Source organism: Neofelis nebulosa, chromosome 17 (genome assembly GCF_028018385.1).
Source record: "Neofelis nebulosa isolate mNeoNeb1 chromosome 17, mNeoNeb1.pri, whole genome shotgun sequence".
Lineage (NCBI taxonomy): Eukaryota > Metazoa > Chordata > Mammalia > Carnivora > Felidae > Neofelis > Neofelis nebulosa.
In genome coordinates this window covers 13236881-13255782 of record NC_080798.1, presented here as the reverse complement: position 1 = coordinate 13255782, position 18902 = coordinate 13236881, and the positions used below count along the sequence as shown (strand labels likewise).

The following is an 18902-nucleotide window of genomic DNA, read 5'->3' as shown; positions in this document are numbered from 1 at the left end:
GCCCCACGTTTCTCGCCCCTGCCGGGTGTCCGCCATCGCCTCCCCTGCTTTCCGTCCGGGTCTCTCGGTCTTCCTCTCTTTTATTTGCCTCGCTGTGCGTGTTTCTTTACGTGCCCCTCTCTGCCACTTTCTCTCCGTTGGGGTCTTTTCCTCCCGCTCCCTCCTGCCCCCCCCCCCCCCCCAACGCTTCCCCTCGTCGTCCCTCCCCTCTGTCACTTCTCCCTCAGAGCCCTTCTCTTCCCACCTCCGGGGCTCTGTATCTCTCTGCATCGCCACCTCAGTCATTTCCCCCACTGTTGCTTTCCTTAGAGTCTCGGGGTGGGGGTGGGGGGGTCAGCCTCTCCGTGTCCATTTTTTCACGGACCTTTCTTTCCTTTCTCTCTCTTCCTGCTTTCCCTCTGTCCCAGGACCTCTGCCTCTCCCTGATTCCCTGTCCATTCCTTGTTTTTCTCTTCACTTGCTCTCTCTCCATCACTATCTCTCTGTGTCTTGGCCCGTCTCTCCTCTCCCAGAAACCCTGTGTCCCTCTGCTTCTGTCACTCGCACCCCCCCCCCCACCCCGGGGCTCCCTACCATCCCCAAGTCAGAGCCACAGATTACAAATCCCCCCGCTTGGACTCCACTGCCAGAGAACAGGTATGGCCTGGCTGTGATCAGGGTCCGAGTCTGGTACCGGACCCACCAGACAGGCCCCTGTGTTTGTGAGACTTAAATATGCAGAAATGGATATGGTCACCTGGCTCCTTCCTGTGTCTCTTCCCTGCTCTGGGATGTAGCCTGGGCGAGATGCTCCCCCAGACACTTCCTGTTTCCCTCACCTGGCAGCCAAGGCTGGCTACCTGGTCCCAGGTGTGGACAATGGGTAGGGGCTGGGGGCCCAGGATCCTGGGTCTGAGGAAGGAGGAGGCCAGAGGCCTGGACTCCTGGGTCCCACCAGAGGAGGGGGGCATTCCCATGAGATCCATGACTCCTGCCAAGGTCTGCAGTTGGGAAGGATTTATTATCACTAAGTGGCCATGACAGAGCAGGGAGGGGGAGGTGACACTAACGAGGCTCTACAATCAGCTCCCCTGGAGGCAGCGATTAAGGGCTCATTACCCGCTGGGTGTAGGGGGAGGCTGGGGCGGGGCAGGCAGCGGGAGAACTGAATTGGGGTGTGGGGAGGGGATGAGGACAGTCGAGAGGGAAGAAGAGTGGATACCCCCAAGGGGGAAGTTGAGTCAGGACACTCCCAGGGAAGATTTTGTGAAAAGAGAACAGGAAGGGGTGGGGTGGGGGGCACAGGGGCTGGCAGCACAGCCGGTTGGGGCAGCCTTCAGGGTCAGGGCTTCTCCAGCTGGACGTCCCCGTCTCCGATGTGGAGGCTGCCCACATCCTGGTAGGTGCCCTGGAGGCCCCGGGAGATGTCCTCGTACATGGAGCAGTCATCAAGGTTCAGGCCCTGGGGTGGACACATGGTGGCGGGCCTCAGCGCCCTGATGGCCGAGCCCCTGCCCCCGGATGACCCTAGAGAGGACCCCATGAGAACCCCCAGGCGCCTGCCCCTAACTTGTCCCCACCCACCACTCACCTCATAAAGGTTTTCATCTTCATAGTCATCCTGGACGTCCACCCCGAACTTCAAATTCTGCCATCGTTTCTGGGGGTGGGGGTGGATAATTGGGAGCCTCAGTGAGGGGGGTTGTGGGAGAATGTTTTCAGACCCTCCTGGGTGCCAGGAGGGGGTAAGGGGCACGCCAAAACCACATAGCGGGGGAGTGGCAGGTGTCCCGGCTGTCTCCACTGTCCTTCCACAAATAACAGCAATCACAGTAAATGGCAGTGGCCGCCGTGGCCTCAAGAGGGGCTGGTGCAGGTCAGAGGCCCCTGGGGGAACACGCAGCCCCCATCTTCCCTGGAGGGAGGGCCACTGCACTCCCGGTTGGGGGTGGGGGTAGAGTGAGACACCATGACTGGGGGGGGGCGGGGAGAGGGAGGTACATCTGGGAGGTGGTGGGGGGAGGGGGGTTGAGGACAGCCCTGAGGGGAGACTGAGGCAAGATACCCCTCTTGGCCCCCGCACTCTTTAAACTCCCATCATGGTACTAATTCATTTACCCCCTCAGCACTGTGAGGGTGCTGTCAGTCTCCCATTTTAGCAGGTGACCTCAGACTCAGAGGGCCCTGATCCCCAGGGGGCTCACCCTGAACAGCAGCAGTGTCCCAGGTACCACAGCACAGAACAGCAGGATGATGCCCTCGGCCGTGATGATATTGTTCTTGGTGCCCTCTCCCATGTCCAGGAAAGGTCTGGAGAGTGGCTCTGTGAGGAGGGGTGTTGCTCAGAGCGCTGCTGCCCCCTGCCCCCACACCCCTGGCCTCCCAGCCCCCCCCCCCCCCCCCGCAACGCCAGACCACTGAAGCCCCCACTCCACAGATGAGGAGATCTGGCAGTGCGGGCCAGGATATGCCCATGGTGGGGGCACTGGCTCCGTCCGCCACCTCCCAGGCAGGGTGGCAGCGGTGGGGGGGGGGGAGGGGAGACCCCCGGAGCCCAGCCAGGGCTGCCACTCACCGCGCACGCGGAGGTAGGTGCCACAGGACTGCAGGAAGTTGAGGACTTTGCTGTTGGGGACTTTCTCCTCCACCTGGCACCTATACATGCCCATGTGGCTCTTGTTCACGGTGCTGATGGTCAGCTCGCCGTTGGGGCCTTCACCGCGGCTCCAGAATATATCGGGCCACGTGGCATTGCCTTGGAGGACACGCCACCACGTGACGTTGAGGGTGCTGTCCGGCCCGCTGCCATTGTGCAGACACTGGAGGTGGACGGTGTCCCCCAGGCTGACGGTCACTGATGGTGGGCCCCCATCCACCCACAGGGCCTGGCAGCCGGGGCCTGTGGAGAGGCGGAGGAGTCAGGGACTGTGGATGGGGACACAGGCCCCAGCCCCGGCCCCTGCGGGCAACTGCCTGTGTGTGTGTGTGTGTGTGTGTGTGTCGTGGGGCTTGAGGACACTCCAGCAGGGCTGGGGTGGGGTGGGGTGGGGTGGGGTGGGGTGGGGTGGGGTGGGGTGGGAAGAGGGCACATGGTGTTGTCATTGGAGTAAGGCTGCGGGTTAGAGTGAATACGCTTGCTGGGGGACTGAGACTGTACCTAGGGCAGCGGAGGGAGGGCACACCTGTGGAGGATGAGGACACCCTGGGGGAGGAGGGGAGGACACACCCCTGCGGGTCCCCCTCACTTCTCCAGCACTCCCTCTTGCCCCCCTCCCCATGCTCTGTGCTTTGGCCCCACTGAATTCACTGGCATTTGGATATTTGGTTCCCTAGTGGCAGAGGTGCTCCTGCCCAGGCAGCTCCCTCCAGAATCAGTTTGGGCGTCACCTCCTCCTGAAGGCCCTCCTGGTCCTCCTTCCGCCCCCCCCCCCCAGCCCTGCCCCGCCCCTGCCACTTTATCTTGTGTAATCTTCACAAAACCCTCAGAGGTAGGTTCTCTCATCCCAGTTTACAGGTGGGACAGCTGAGACCCGGGGAGGGCAAATCTGTTGCCTGGCATCATCAGGGCAGGGGGAGTGGCTGGGGTTTTTAAAGCCTGAGCCTCCCGGGCCTCTTCCTGCCAGTCTTTGGGCCTGCCTTGCCCTGCACCCTCACGCCCACCCGTTATTCTCTGTAACTTTCATGTGTCAACCTGAGAGGTTCAGGAGCGAGTTCAGTTGATGGCTGGGCTGGGGATTAGGGTAGGGACTCAGCACGGTGGTTGTCAAAAGGAAGCCAGCCCACAGCCGTCTTCTGAAGGGAGGAGGTGGGAGGTGAGGAAGAGAGGAGGGGGAAGAGGGGGGGAAAGAGGCAGCCACCTCAGGGTCATGGGCTACATTCCCCAGCCCAGCTCCCAGTGTAACCTGGGTGGTCACAGCCCCACTAGCTGGCATTGCCGGGATGGGGTTGGGGGGGGCAGTACAGCTGGGAGGACAGTGTCAACGAGGAACCCCTCCCCCAGCATTGAAAAGGGGCTCCAGCCCATCGGGGTGACCGAGACTCAAGGCAGAGAAGGAGAAAGCTGTTTCTCCCCCCTGAAGCTGAGCCCTACCCCCAAGTGCTCTTCCTGCCCCCAGCTCTGGAGCTCAGTCAAGGGCGACCTTAGTTCCTTATTTTGACCTGTGAGGGGAGATGAGGGGGTGGGGAAGTCATCTCGCGCCCCTGTCTCCTTCCATGTGGCCGTGGACGGCCCTCCAACTTCGCCGATCCCCCTCCGGGCTCCCCTCGGACCTGCGGCCTGCTTGGGACAGTCAAGCAGACAGATGCAGTTTCTTTGGGGGCCTTCCCAGCACTGCCCCCCCCCCCCCACCTGCCGGTTCCTCTCCCCCCACTCCTAGTGCCCTTCTCTCTGCCCAAGCCCTCTCTCCAGCCTCCAGTCCTCCCCCGGCCCCCCAGCACCAGCCTGTTAGCCACGTACCCAGACCAACAGCGGAGATTAGGAAGAGGAGAAAGATAGTAGCACACGGCACTTGGGGGACTCCGGGACCCCCAGGCATCTCTCCCAGCGGGTTGGTTAGTCTGGGCTGCAGCAGTCCTGGGGTACCAGATTCCACCTCACTGGCCCCAAGCCCCGCCCCACTTCCTGCCCAGCCCCGCCGGAGATGGGCTCCAATGGCCCCACTGCTGGGCCTTTCGGCTGTGGGCCCAGGGGCAGCCCCTGCCAGTGTGCTTCAGGCCCCGAGTGGAGAGAAACCGCTCCCTGCACCTGTGGCCGCAATTCCCCCGAGGGGAGGCTGCTGGGTTGGGGAAAGAGACCAGTTCACAGCCTGGCTCGGCCACTGGCCAGCCCTGGGAAGGAAGCCTGAGGGAGTCAGAGTTTTAGGTGCCTGCTGCGTGCAGGCGGTCTGTCCTGTCAGGGTGGTGGTTCTGAGCCCGGTCTCCGTTCAGTCACTGGCCTTAGGCAAAGCTGAGCCTCTCTCTGAGCCTCCACGTCTTCACCTCTTGAGGTTGGAATCCAGGATTTAAAGGGGTTGTGCATGCACAGCTCTGAACATAGGGCCTAGCCCATAGCAGGTGCTCAGTAGATGTTGGTTGCTCTTAATGTTCATGAAAATAAATGGGGACAGGCTGATCGGCTCTACAACTAGGTGGTGGCTTTCTAAGCCTTGGCATTAAAAGCAAAAAAAATTTTTTTTAATGGTTATTTATTTTTGAGAGAGAGAGAGAGAGAGTCAGAGCTCGAGCAGGGGAGAGGCAGAGAGAGAGGGAGGCACAGAATATGAAGCAGGCTCCAGGCTCTGAGCTGTCAGCACAGAGCCCGATGTGGGGCCCCAACCCCCAAACTACAAGATAATGACCTGAGCTGAAGTTGGATGTTTAACCGACTGAGCCAACCAGGTGCCCCGTGGGCCTTGGCGTTTAAAAAAAATTTTTTTTTTAAATAATCTCTACATCCAACTTGATGGGGCTCGAACTCACAACCCTGAGATCAAGCGTTGCATGCTCTATTGACAGAGCCAGCCGAGAGCCCCAGCCTTGGCGTTTTTAATCTCAGCAATGAGAACAAGAATATCTCCCTGCTGTTGTGAGATGAGCTGATGTCCCCAGCACCCTAGGAGTTAGAGCCATGATGGGCTCTCGACATGAGTCAGCCTCCCCACAAGTAGGTAAGGTAGGTCACCCCCCCATTTTACAGAGGAGAAAACTGAGGCCCAGAGAGGAGATGCCATCACTTACCCAGTGTAGTACAATTTGGGAGTAGTGGAGCAGAGATTCAAAGTCACTTACGTGGGCCCACATACCTTTGAGCATCATTTTAGGTCACGTGGAAGGAAAATGAGGTCTGAGGAGTGGGGGTGGGGAATTACATGAGGTTGTTGAGATGTTTGTGAGCCGTTAGGGGACAGTCACACATGCACCTAAGAAGACACATAGGGAAAAACATTTATTGCAGGGAGATTTTTGGTAGCAGAAGCTGGGAAACAGAAAGCCCATTTACAGGAGAGTGGGACGCATACATTGTGGTGTAGGCAGCCGGTAGAGTAATACTCAGCAGGAGAAAAGGCAGAGCTCTGCTTGTCAACACGGCTGCGTCTCAGAAATGACATGAAAATGACGTGTAGCATGAAACAGTTGACTTGTTTTCAAAAGGTGAAGCAACACTGGGTGCTGTTAGGGACACATGCATCTGTAGTCAATTAGGGAACCCATGCAGGTGAGCGACACCCAGTTCCTGAGAGGGGGTTCCCTTTGGGGCAAGCGAGGAGGGCTGTGACCTCAGAGGGCTGGTACAGAGGCTTTGTCTGTGCCAGTTTTAGGTCTTGTGTTACTTCTTAAGCTGGGTAGGGGGTATGTGGGTCTTTCTAACACTAATAGGTATACTGTTTTGATTGCTTGAAGCATTTCATAACTTATAAATGAAAATGCAATTGTCACCCACACAGAGCATGGGCCTCCGGAGTTCATGTTTGAATCTCAGTTCTGTTTCAATCTCAGCTCTGCCAACTGACTGGTGGTCTGAACCTCAGTTTCTTCTCCTGTAATCACCCCGCTTGTCCCCTTGTGAGGCCACAAGAATACTACAGTGAGCTTATCACAGTTCCTAGGACACAGTTCCGCTTCTCTGGCCTGGGGCCCTCCCCCTTCCCTCCAGGGACCCAGGTGTTCTGCTGTGACCCTCGCTGTGTAGCAGGTCACCAGCCCCTCTCTGCTTTAGCTCCTCCTTATGATCCTCACCCCCCCCCCCACCCTCCCCCGCCTCAAGAAACCTGGGCAGACACTGCAGCCCTATAATTCACCTCCTGCATCTGCTGAGGCTGTTTCCAGGCCCTCGACTGCCCCCCAGCGGCTGGAGAGGCGCAGCTGCTGGATTGCAGGCCTTTGAGGCCCAACTGGACTGTTTGGGCACGTCCACACCCCGCTTACCTCGTTGCCCCATTTCCTGTACTTCTGAGGCGGGCAATGCACCGTAGTGGCTGGAGCCCAGCTGCCCGGGGTCCAAATTCCGGCTTTGCCACCCCCCCTATAGTACATAGGCAAATTACCCACCCTGTGACTTACTCTCACTACATCTAAAATGTGGGGGCTTTTGGGCACCTTCAGCAGGTTGCCTTGTGTTAGGTGATACAAAGTGCCTTTGCATGTGGTAGGCTGTTTATTCAGTACAAGTCTTCCAGCACTTTTTTTTTTTTTAAACGTTTATTATTGAAAGAGACAGACCGTGAGCACAGGAGGGACAGAGAGGGAGACATGGAATCTGAAGCAGGCTCCAGGCCCTGAGCTGTCAGCACAGAGTCCGACACGGGGCTCGAACTCACAGACCGTGAGATCATGACCTGAGCTGAAGTCGGACGCTTAACCGAGCCCCCCAGGCACCCCCAGCACTGACTTCTAAGCTGGGAGGGAGGTCAGCTTCATTTTCCACCCGGTGAGGGACTCTGCTTTGCTGTTCTCTGGTAACTGGTTGTCTGCTTGGTGTGAGGTTCTGAGCCATGGCACAATCTACCTATATGGTACCTCCCCAGATCCCTCAAGAATAAGAAACTGAGTTGGGGCACCGGGGTGGCTCAGTCTGTTGGGCGTCCAACTTCGACTCAGGTCATGAACTTGTGGCCTGTGAGTTGGAGCCCGCATTGGGCTGTGTTGACAGTTTGGAGCCTGCTTCGAAAGGTCTCCCTCTCTCTGCCCCTTCCCCATTCGCACTCTGTCTCTTCCAAAGCCAGCTCAGGCTCAGCATCTTAGCACTCCCCAGGTAGGAAGTGGGTTTGGTCCCACGGGGGGCCACTTTTCCAGGCTCAGTTTTCTGGGGCCTGGCACATACCCACTTGGTGCCCTTCGTATCCCCTGCCCCTACCAGGGGCCCAATCATAGGCAGGCTCCTGCCCCATTCATGCCCGAGAGCCAATCACCTTGCAGGACTGAAGAGGCAGTGCCCCTCTACCTCTGCTCAGGTGCCTCTCGCACCTCTCCACTAGGAGGATGGTGGGTGTGGGTGGGAAAGGGCACTGGGTCCCAACTCTGGGGCAGGTACAACCAGCTCCAGAAGGGCCCAAGGCAATAGATCTCTAGAGAGCAAAGGTTCAGGCAGGGTCAGTGGTCTGTTTGCCAACGAATGGTGCACACCAAGTCACCTTGGTCTGGAGGCACTCGAGGAGTCACCAGGAATGAAGGCTGGCTGCCCCAGCCCTGCTTTGTTGCAGGAAGGGACAGAATGCGGTCTCTGTAGCCCAGGCCCCAGCTGGGGCCACTGCCTGAAAGCCACTCCTTTCCAGTTTCTCATCTTACTGAGAATTGCAAAGGCAGGATGTGGGGGAGGTGCAAGGGCCTCTTGTCCTGGCCCCACCCAACCACCAGTCCGGCTAGGGCACCAGGCCCACTGGGGGTGGAACTGCTTGAACCGGGAAGGCTGGGCCTTAGGCTTTAGTGGCTGTTGGTATCACAGTCACTAGGGATCCCTAGTCCCCCTCTTTCACGAGGAAAGGGAAGCTCAGTGCGCCGCCTCCATGCCCCCAAAGGAAGAGCAACAGCAGCCAATCAAGAGACTCGGACCAGGATTACGAATGAGGCAATTTATTAACCCAGCATTTGTTCTAATGCTTCTTGTTGGCAGCTGCCACCTGTGGGAAAAGACGGGAGAGTAATTAAGATCGGCCGTGGGGTCTGTGTTCTGGAGCTTTGGAGCAGCTACCCGCCACCCGAGGGATGCCAGGCACCTGGATTTGTGGTCTGACAGGTGTTCATCCAATCTAATCCTTACAGCCTCGGGCATTTCCCCATTTTACAGAAGTGTCAACGGGGACTAAAAGAAAGGGAGTGGCGGAGCAGGATTCCAACACCTGCCCACTGCTCTGCTATCCACACTGTCTATGCCCTGCCCTGCGCAGAAGAGATCACCGGCTCCTTCCAGGCAACCCCCGGACTCCCAGGGGGCTGACACCTTCTACTCTTTTTTGACACTTGACTAAGTGATCGAGCCCTCCAAGGCTCCTAGGAGACCTGAGTCAAAGATACAGAAAGAAAAAACCCAACAATGGGTTCATGCCTGGCCCTGGGGGCTCCCACTGCGGTAGCCCACTGAGCCCTCACCACTACCCTATGGAGGCCGGCAAGAGTAGACCATTCTACAGATGGGACTGGCTCCAGGTGAACAGACTCTGCCCCAAGGTGTCCAGCCAGTCAGGGATCTGGATGGAGACCCTTGTTCTGAGCTGGCTTGCCTCCCCCACTCTCTCCACAGCCATCCCAGCTGATGTCAGTGAGCATGAAGAATGAGAAAACACTGCAGCTAGAGTCCTGAGAAGGCCGATTGGGCAAAGGGGAGTTGTGTGCAGAAACCTGTCCTGCACGAGAAACAATTCCAGCTGCACGCCAGGCCTGGGGTCCCGGCACCCACCTTTCTAACCAGCTCTAGCAGGAAGTCAGTCAGAAACGTTCTTTCTCCTGCCCGTGACCCCACCAGCCTGGGCTGTGCCCTCCAGGGTAGGAAATTCTGACCTGACAAATCCCAGGCAGTGACTAAGAGACCCAGTCCCGGCCCACACCCAGGCCTCACCTGTCCGGCGATTCTGTCCAGATCTCTCTGTCCCTGAGGTGTCAGTTTGCGTCCCCTGCGGGAGAAGGGTCATGCAGCCCCCCATGAGTGGAGGCTCTCAACCATGTCACTGCCAGGCCCACCCTGGATGTAAGCCAGGCTTCCCAAGAAGGCACCTGGCCATGGGACCACATGACACCAGCCAAGTCCCACTGAGGGCCCCAGTCAGCTGCATTCTAACGAGCTGGGGGCAGGAGTGGGAGCCCCCCTGGGAGCTGCCAGGGTGTCGTTTGTGCAAGCATTAGATCAAAAGCCCCGAAAAATCAATTGGGAAAAGTTAACGAGCAGGCTAATGAAAGCGGACAGTCGCTAAATTACCTTCCTGGAGCTTGGGGTAGTCAGCCAGAGAGGTCGGGGTGAGGTCCCTCACTGTTCGCTTTTCTGCAGAATCCCCTGCCCGCCTGAGGGGCAGGTGCAGACGGCAGGAGAGACCTGGCACCTCTCCACACGGGGGAAGGATGGCTCTAGACAACTTCATTACAGGTGATCTGACCCCAAGTCTCCTCCATCACCCCTGTCCCAGCTGTTCCCCCCAACCCCGCTTACCCATCTTGGTCCTTTTCCACCATTTTCAGCCCCTCTAGGGCTTGGAGGACCCTGCGGGCCACGCTCTTGGAGCCTCTGCTAAAGTGGCTGGGCATGACCCCATTTCTCTGACGTCCTCCGTAGATCTTGGTCATGGAGCCGACTCCAGCGCCGCCCCGGAGGTACAGGTGCCGTGCTGTGGAAGCTGGGTGGGGTGTGCGTGAGATGTGAGGATCCTTCTCAAGCAAAGTAGAGTCCTCTCTACAGCTGAAGCAGACTGAGGGAAGGGCCTCGCTCAAGGTCACACACATGAACTGTGTGCGTAGCAGCTAATTCCTCCCATTGTATAGCCCGGAAAACTGAGAATACACAGACTAAGGACTGGGCCCCCACCCCAGCTATCCCACAGCCAAGCTGCCCTACACCCCGGGCCCAGCTGAGGAGACTGGACGGCCTGCCACAGCTGAGCTGCCCTGAGCCTGGGCCCAGGGTCCTATGGGCAGAGCCTGGCAAATGCTTAAGCCATTGACTTTCCACCTCCAGGCCCAGGCCTGAGGGGCAGGAGTACGAGCAGGGATATGTCACCTGAGTGCAGCTCCCTAAGCCCCTTGGCCCTGGAGAACTCAGGGTCAGAGCCGACACCCCATGCAGTGACGTTCCCAACCCTGAACGGGCATCACCCCTTCCACAACCACAGGATTCTTATCCGGCTTGGACAAGTCCCCCGTCCCTCACTGTTCTGTTCAACAGGGCCATTTGCCCACCAGGCCCCGTGCCATCTGCTTTTCATGCTCCCCCATGAGGCAGTAAGATGGCCTTACGACCTGGCCTGATGGTGTGTGGCCTCGGTAAGTCACCCACCCTCACCTGAGAGCTGCACGGGTGTCCAGTGCTATTCTCCTTCACAGAAAAGCAAACAGGCTCCAGAAGGTACTCACTGGCCTCATGTCACATAGCACGGAGGGACAGACTGTTCTGGCTTTCTATCTCAGGGGGCCACTGAAATTTGAGGGAACTAGGGCTTGAGATGCAAGGACTCCAGGTCATTCCAGGGCTGCCAGCATCAGTACATAAGGTTTTTCCCAAGTGACTACTTTTAGTCCCTACAGATCACAGGGGAAAAATCAGGATTCCTTCCTCCAGTAACTACTTACTCCCAACAACCAGGTGCCAGGCCACATCCATGACCTTGTGGGGTTCTGAGCTGGGGGTGGGTGGAACTTACCACCTAAAGTGGGCTACTCTTCCCAAACAAGTTCTTCCACACCACTTGTCCCCACCCAGACCCCTCCTGCCCTGTAAGATGGTCTTCAGATACAGTCATGGGCTTCTGGGGGCCCTGGCATGGCTGAAACCCTCACCACCTTTATCAGGACCACTGTACAACCTCTCCCTGGTTTCACTGCTTCCAGCTTTTGCTCACTTTAAAACCGTTCTCCTTGGGGGGCGCCTGGGTGGCTCAGTCAGTTGAGCATCTGACTTCGGCTCAGGTCATGATCTCACAGCCTGTGAGTTCGAGCCCCGCATCGGGCTTTGTGCTGACAGCTCAGAGCCTGGAGGCTGCTTCGGATTCTGTGTCTCCCTCTCTCTGCCCCTCCCCCACTCATGCTCTCGCATGCTCTCTCTCAAAAATAAACATTAAAAAAAATTTTTTTTAAACAGTTCTCCTTGGTTCTTCGTACCTCCACACCACCTCCAGCATCAAAACTCCCCTTCCAGTGATATCACTGGAAAAGTCCAGACTTCCAGACCAACTCACATGCCCAACAGCTACCACCATTCCTCCTGTGCCTGTGCCAAGCCATGCTTTGGCCTGGGTGATGTGCTCTCCCACCTGGGCTCTACCCAGGGCTGAGGAAAAGCAGAATGGCCTCAGGAAGGGGTCAGTGGAATACTCCCAAGCACACAGATGCCCAGGAGAAGCCTGGCCAGGCTAGGACCAACGCTCAGCCTAGCCCCAATCCGGGCTCTGTATAAAAAGAGATGGCCAACCCCTGAGCCGTCTGGCAACACAGGGTGTGAATCCCAACACTGCTCCTCTCAGCCGAGTCTACCCCCTATTTGGGCGGTCTGGGCCTGGGCCACGGGACTCAAGGGGAAGCCTACTCAAATCCTGAGTATTGAGTGGCAGAGAATAAGCTCCAGTAAAGTCCAACTATTAGTTTCTTCAAGGAGGAGGTGGAGGGGCTGCTGTAAATTTTTCCTTAAGCTGCAAAAAACTAGCTGGTGTGGTGTCAGATAGAGGGTACCCCCCACCCCAGTTCTTGGTAATTATTTTCCTGACCTATTAAAAGGGAAAGAATATTAATGCTACAAGTCGGAAAGCATTACAGTCAAAATAACAGAATTCTACAAAATAATTGGCCTTTTCTCACCCCCACCCTGCTGAGACCCAGGCCCCAATCCTTCTGAAGTGGAGCTGTAACATCACAAATCAGGCCATCCTAGGTGCTGCTTAGGAGGTGACAGCAAGCCAGGTGTGGTCACAAATGGCTTCTCAAGTCCCTCTAAGACTTTCTGCTCCTCTTGGAAATCCTGTCCCAAGTGTCCAGGAGTCACTCCCCACCTCAAAGTATAAAGGAGGGACCAGTAGCATCCTCCCACCCAAGGGGCCACCAGGCGGAGAGGGTCACAATGCTCTTGAACACCTGGTATACCAAAGTTTCACAAATGTCTTTGCAGCGCAGCATATTTTTGTTTTAAGTTTATTTATATTGTGGGGGGCAGGGGAGGGGGAGGGAGAGGGAGGGGGAGAGGGAGGAGGGAGGAGGGAGGGAGGGAGGGAGGGAGGGAGGGAGGAAGAGAGAGAGAGAGAGAGAGAGAGAGAGAGAGAGAGAGAGAGAGAGAGAGAGAGAGAGAGAGAGAGAATCCCAGGAAGGCTCTGCACTGTCGGCATGCAGGGCCTGAACTCACTAACTGTGAAAACATGACCTGAGCTGAAGTTAGATGCTCAACTGAGCCACCCAGGTGCCCCTACAGCTCAGCATCTTAATAACTGTTCTTTGCCAAGCTTCTAAGGAAAGAATCCGGACATTGTCACCCCTTAACTTGTTCCTGCAATGTCTCCAAGGCCTTGATCTTTCCAATAACAGCATATGTGACTGCCCAGCCCTATGCACTGATCAGAGAAGACCAGGTCCCATCCACAATGATTTCATTTGGGACATTCAGATGTCCCAATTTAGGAGTCACTCACTGCTGGACAAGACACAATGGATTCCCACCTCCCTCCCAAGCAAGACCTTCCGACAATGAAGAAACCAGGGGGCTTGTCCAAGGCCACACGGCAACACCCCCTCCCCTCACAAACCCTACAGTGGTCTTTCCTTGACATCACAATGCAGGGAAGGAGAAAATGCAAATACAGCACAGACTCGGGTCTGCCAAGCTTGGAGTCAGCGTGTTATGCTCTCCTAAGGTCACTTCACCTGTCTGTACCTGTTTCCTCTTTGGTAACTGAATATCTCCAGTGACTTGCCCAGAGTATGAGCTAACCCCAACTAGGTGGGAGCACTCTAGGCTGGTAAACTTCTCCAGTAAAGGGTCAGAATAAATATTTTTGGCTTTGGAGGCCACCAGTCCGTCACAATTGCAACTCTGCCTCAGGTGTACATGTAAACAAATGGGCATGGCAGTGTCCCAACAAAAATGTGCGCAACAGACCTTGGTCTAGAATCACTATGCTATGCCACTAAGGCAGCTGGGGAAATGAGGTCAAAAAGGGAGTTTTGGAAACCTTGAGTAAGGGAGATCAGGATGGCAGGTAGAGGATGCACACTCCGTGTGAGTTGTCAGAGAAGGGGCCAGGAAACAGTCTAAGGCTCATCTAGGTGTACTGCCCAGGGTGGTCTCGATCTCATTTCACATTAATCTCTCCCCATCTACAAAAATACAACAAGCATAAAACAGAAAACCACCAGTACTATGTGGGAAGTTTTCAACAGGGCAGATTAAACAAAATATGTAGATTTACCTGACCACATAGGAAAAGCCAGGAGACTTTCTCCTCATCTTAGATCCAAAGCTGCCTTGACCAACTGATTCTTGGGGTGTTGCCAAAGAACATTCAGGACCAGGCAGCCTTGCTTCCCAAGATGGGTGGATGGGGTGGTGGTCTCATCCAGGCCCCATCACTAATGTGTGCCTGGGGAAATCAATACAGCTTCCCTTCCCCAACAGTTTTTTCTTTCTAAAAGCAGAGTGGGGATCCCCGCTATATGCTACCCACCCTACCCACCTGAGAGTTGACCTTTTAATCCTCAGGGGTCTGAGGCTGTGGCCAAGTCATGTTGGCCTCTGCCCGTCCAGGGCCTGAAACAGAGTGGACCTCATGGACATCTGATGCACAAGGGCAACACCAATCTACAAAATACATCATATTCCAAAGTGCCAAAGGGACTTGGTACCAAGGCCAACTCTTCTCAAAGTCACCCTGAAGCTTTCTTTATTTCTAAACTGTGCTTCCCACCTACTTCCTGTCTGGAGACAGTCTTTGGCCAGGATGGAGCCCCTAGGTCAGAGATTGAAGGTTACAAGATTGCAGAAGCTGAGGGTCCTTAATGAAGGCCTGTGCAGAGGTTGCTGCCTTGAACAACCTAGCACTGACCACCCCTCCATCCCTAAGTTAGGCCTTCATGGAGTGACAGCTGGGAGAAACTTGAAATGTCAAGGACAGGTGAAAATTAGCACTGTGCCATTGGGCACTACACTGAAGTCACTCCTTCGAACTTATCACTGGTAGACTAATAAGAGAGGGGACTGGCAAATGGTTACAGGGTGATCATAAGGCTTTGTTTTGGGTACTTGGGACTTACCAAGATTTAGAGCAAGGAGTGACCCGGCCAGATCCCAACCACTTAAAAGAAATGGTCTCTCTAGAGAGACAAGGAGAAAACCAGCCTATGGATCTGAACGATAAAAAAGGGACACCTGACTTTTCTTGAAGGACTACTCTGCCACAGGGGTATTGTACAGGTTTTAACTGTCATAAGCTCATTTGATTCCCACTACAATCCTGTGTCGTTAACAATCGTTAGCCTCATTTCAGAGAGGACACAAAGAGGAACAGGCAGATGGAGGCCACACAGTTAAGTGGCAGAGAGAAATCTGAACTGGGGAAGAGTCTTGACTCCACGAACATGGAAGCGTCAGTAAACGCTTTCCTCTAAAACAAACTACCTCTAAGTAAACTATGAACATTCACTTGACCCTGGGTTTCCCTAGAGTTTCAGAGGAAGCCACAGGTCCTCACATCAATTGCTTACAAACAAAAACAGACTCAGAAAATGAAGTTACTGAGCGTCACACAAGCACGTAGCGATAGCCTAGTGCTTCTCACGCTGTAGATCAACTATAATTTAAAGAGTTTCTCTCCTCTTGCAATCTTGGGAGAGCTCACAGAGAGAACAGGGAGGTATGGTTTGTGCCAGGGGTCACCCAGCACCCCCCCCCCCCCATGACCCAGAGGCCCCAGTTCCTCACCAGCTCGTGTGTAGAACCAGTTCTCATCGTAGGGAGCAAGCTCTTTATGCTTGGCCAGCTTGACAGTGTCCACCCATTCAGGGACTTTCAGCTTCCCAGACCTGGGACCAACGGTGAGAAAGTGACGATCCAGGAGTCTCCCCAAACTCCGGCCCCCAAATCCCCTCTGCTCAACCCAAAAAGTATAGGTTACCAGGAGCTCCACGTGTCCCAGAATATAAAAAAAAACAGAAACGCGGCCACAACCCAAACCCAGGCCTCAGGCAGAAAAGCAGACTCCACACAGAGACCTCACACAAGCCTCCCGGTACCCGAGAAGAGAAACAACGTCCGCGGAGGAGTCAGGCAAAGACCACAGCCCCCATCCACCAAGCCCGAGGCCCCACACTCACTTTTTGAGGAAGGCTGCCAAAGCTCTGACGAACTCCTGCTGGTTCACGTCTTTTACAGTAACTCCAGGCATCTACGAGAAAAAGAGCAAGCATGTGAACTTGGCACTGGTGGAGGAGCCAGGGCCTTGCCCCCACGCGACCGCAGCCGCCGCACTCCCGTTCCTTCCCGAGGCCCTACTTCAGATATGGGCCCTAAAGGCCCCGGCGCCTGTGGGTGCTAGACTTCACCGCCGCTCACGGTCTCTGCGCGTCGCACGAGCACGGCCTGGCGCCGTGATGGAGACGCTAGATGACCCCAGCCCCTGATTCTGGGGACCCCCTCCTTGCATCCCCGCCGCCCGCCTGGCCCAGTCTCGGTCCCCGGACCTCGCAGACCGGGCATGTCCGGGCCTGCCGCTCGCACGTGGCTGCGGCTCCAGGGGGCGGGGCGGCCCCACACAGTCTCCCCGGGGGCCCCAGGCACGCACTCCCGACTGGGGAGTCGGGCCCCTGACGCCCCGCGCCCAGCCCCCGAGCAGGAGCGCCCGTCTTACCGTGCGGCCTCCGCGCTGCCAGCCAGGGGAAAGGGAGCAACGGGGTTTCCCGGGCGCACAAGTCGGGCGTCGGGTATCGCGAGAAGTGCGAGCTCTCGCGAGAGCGAGGCCAGAAGAGCCGCCCCGCCTCTCTGAGGGCGAATGCGGCTTCGAGCTGGGAGGGCGTGTGGTGTGGAGGCGGGCAGGCAAAGGAGAAAGCCTAGGGGACGGGGGTGGAAGCCTGGGTCCTGCCCGCCCTTTCCTTTCCCGGAGTGTAATCGAGCGCCCGTCCTGAGCTGTGGGGTGGGACGGCTTCGTTTGCGTCGATCGCGGCGGAAGAAACAGCGGCGGAGGAGACTGTGGCGGCGGAAGTTGGGCATTTGGATGGGCAGGAAAGGGGGACCCGGCCACGGCCCGTGCCCCCGCGGGACGACCCCCTTTGTGGGTGGGAGTGGCTTTTCGGGCCGGAAGTAGGGGGTAGTAAGGGCGGAACTGTGATGGGGAACCCTGCGGTAGTGCAAAGAGGAAATGTGTTCGATCACCAGTCCTCGCGAGAGCAGAAGGAGAAGCACCACCCTTCTTAGGGCGGAAACTGCTTCATCACGGCCCAGGCGACCGCAGTGGGATGGAGGAACTACAGGCGGGGAGGAGATTAGGGCAGGGACAAAGAGGTGGAGGCGGGACCTTCGGAGAAGTTAGTGCAGCTCTGCCTCCTAGTGCTTGAGTCTGTTCGCTCAGCACTTTAGGTTTCTTTTGCTCATTTGCCTCACTGACCCGTGTGGCTTTAGGCAGTCCACTTGCCCTTTCAAGGCTTCAGACTCTCAGTTAAAAAGAAAATACAGGGGCGCCTGGGTGGCTCAGCCGGTTAAGCGTCTGACTTCAGTTCAGGTCATATCTCACAGTCCGTGAGTTCGAGCCCCACGTGGGTGCTCTGTGCTGACCCCCTCGGAGCCTGGACCCTGCCTCAGATTCTGTGTCTCGGTCACTCTCTGTCCCTCCCCTGCTCATGCTCTCTCTCTCTGTCTCAAAAATAAAAACATTTTAAAAAAATATTTAAAAAAAGAAAAAGCAAACACAATTTAGATGGAAACACCAAAATCCTGGCGTTTTGCGCCTTTTAAGTGACTGTTCTTGTACATGGTGTTATCACATTAGTTCCATCAACAAATATTTTTTGTGTGCCTACTCTGGGCCAGGCACAGGTAAACGTTATGTAGTGTTACATGCGTGATTTGGTTCAATCCTTGAAAGGTCCAACGACCAAGAACAGGAGGGACACACTTGTCTGATAAAATGGTTAACTTGCTGCAAAAGGAAACATTTAAATGCGTGTTGCTATTTTCTTATGTTGAAGAGTTTAAAAATCAGAGCGAATAATATTATTTTTTTCACAGTGATATACTGTGTACACAAAATGCCTTAGTTATTAGTAAACCAATGTGTTACACCGATACCTGTTAAAAAAAATAAAAGTTAAAACCAAATATCTTAGTTGATTCAGACTGCTATAACAAAATACCATGGATGGTGACTCATAAACAACAGAAATTTATTTCTCATAGGTTTGGAGGCTGGGAGCAGTCCAAAATCAAGGTGCCAGGCGATCCCGTGCCTGGTGAGGGCCCACTTCCAGGTCCATAGACAATTATTTTTTGCATGCCCTTACTTGAGTGAGGGAGCTTTTTGGGGAATTTTTTATTAGGACACTAATCCCATTCATGAGGGCTCCACCCTCATGATGTGAATCACCTTCCAAAGGCACACCTCCAAATACCATCACAAGTGGAAACTAGGTTTCAAGATAGGAAATTGGGGGGAGGGGCGACATAAGCACTAAGTCTATAACACAAACCCTGTTTCTAGCATGATAACATCTTGTGTTTACATTAGGAGCTTCACCGTTCAGGTAGCGAACGTTCAAGGGTGTCGAAACCTATCTTACACTGTCTTGAAAACTTAAGAATAGTTTTAGTATCTCAAATTCCATGCCCCCCACCCCGAATCAAAACATGTATGTATGAATATGTAGTTGTATGTAGGTGTAACTATAAGTGTCCATATACTTAGGTAACTTATGTTCTCCTTTTACACATTTTTTTTTTTTTTTTTTTAAATTTTTTTTTTTTTTTTTAAATTTTTTTTTTTTTTCAACGTTTATTTATTTTTGGGACAGAGAGAGACAGAGCATGAATGGGGGAGGGACAGAGAGAGAGGGAGACACAGAATCAGAAACAGGCTCCAGGCTCCGAGCCATCAGCCCAGAGCCTGACGCGGGGCTCGAACTCACGGACCGTGAGATCGTGACCTGGCTGAAGTCGGACGCTTAACCGACTGCGCCACCCAGGCGCCCCTCCTTTTACACATTTTTGATGTACATTTCTAATATCAGTGCTGAATCATTTAAGGTTAGTCCACTTGAGTCAATTTACTAAAGAGTTCTTTAAA

General features: G+C 55.2%; 2 protein-coding genes across 6 annotated transcripts; both read right to left on the bottom strand.

The window, feature by feature from the left end:
* Positions 1-981: 981 nt before the first annotated feature.
* On the bottom strand, positions 982-4593 carry CD79A (CD79a molecule). The gene is made up of 5 exons (XM_058707013.1): positions 4436-4593; positions 2555-2878; positions 2184-2302; positions 1571-1639; positions 982-1441 (listed from the first exon to the last, which is right to left on the bottom strand). The coding sequence occupies exons 1-5, from the start codon at positions 4512-4514 to the stop codon at positions 1322-1324; spliced, it is 711 nt and encodes a 236-aa protein (XP_058562996.1). The 5' UTR covers positions 4515-4593; the 3' UTR covers positions 982-1321.
* A 3917-nt stretch (positions 4594-8510) lies between these two features.
* On the bottom strand, positions 8511-16625 carry RPS19 (ribosomal protein S19). Of its 5 annotated transcripts, none has more exons than XM_058706831.1 (6): positions 16479-16614; positions 15946-16016; positions 15554-15654; positions 10094-10349; positions 9509-9563; positions 8511-8755 (listed from the first exon to the last, which is right to left on the bottom strand). In XM_058706831.1, the coding sequence occupies exons 2-6, from the start codon at positions 16014-16016 to the stop codon at positions 8735-8737; spliced, it is 504 nt and encodes a 167-aa protein (XP_058562814.1). In that variant the 5' UTR covers positions 16479-16614; the 3' UTR covers positions 8511-8734. The 5 variants fall into 5 exon arrangements, with proteins under 5 accessions (XP_058562814.1, XP_058562813.1, XP_058562816.1 ...); XM_058706830.1 differs by having other exon boundaries at positions 8511-8573; positions 16479-16612; XM_058706833.1 differs by having other exon boundaries at positions 8511-8573; positions 10094-10277; positions 16479-16593.
* Between the last annotated feature and the right edge of the window lie 2277 nt (positions 16626-18902).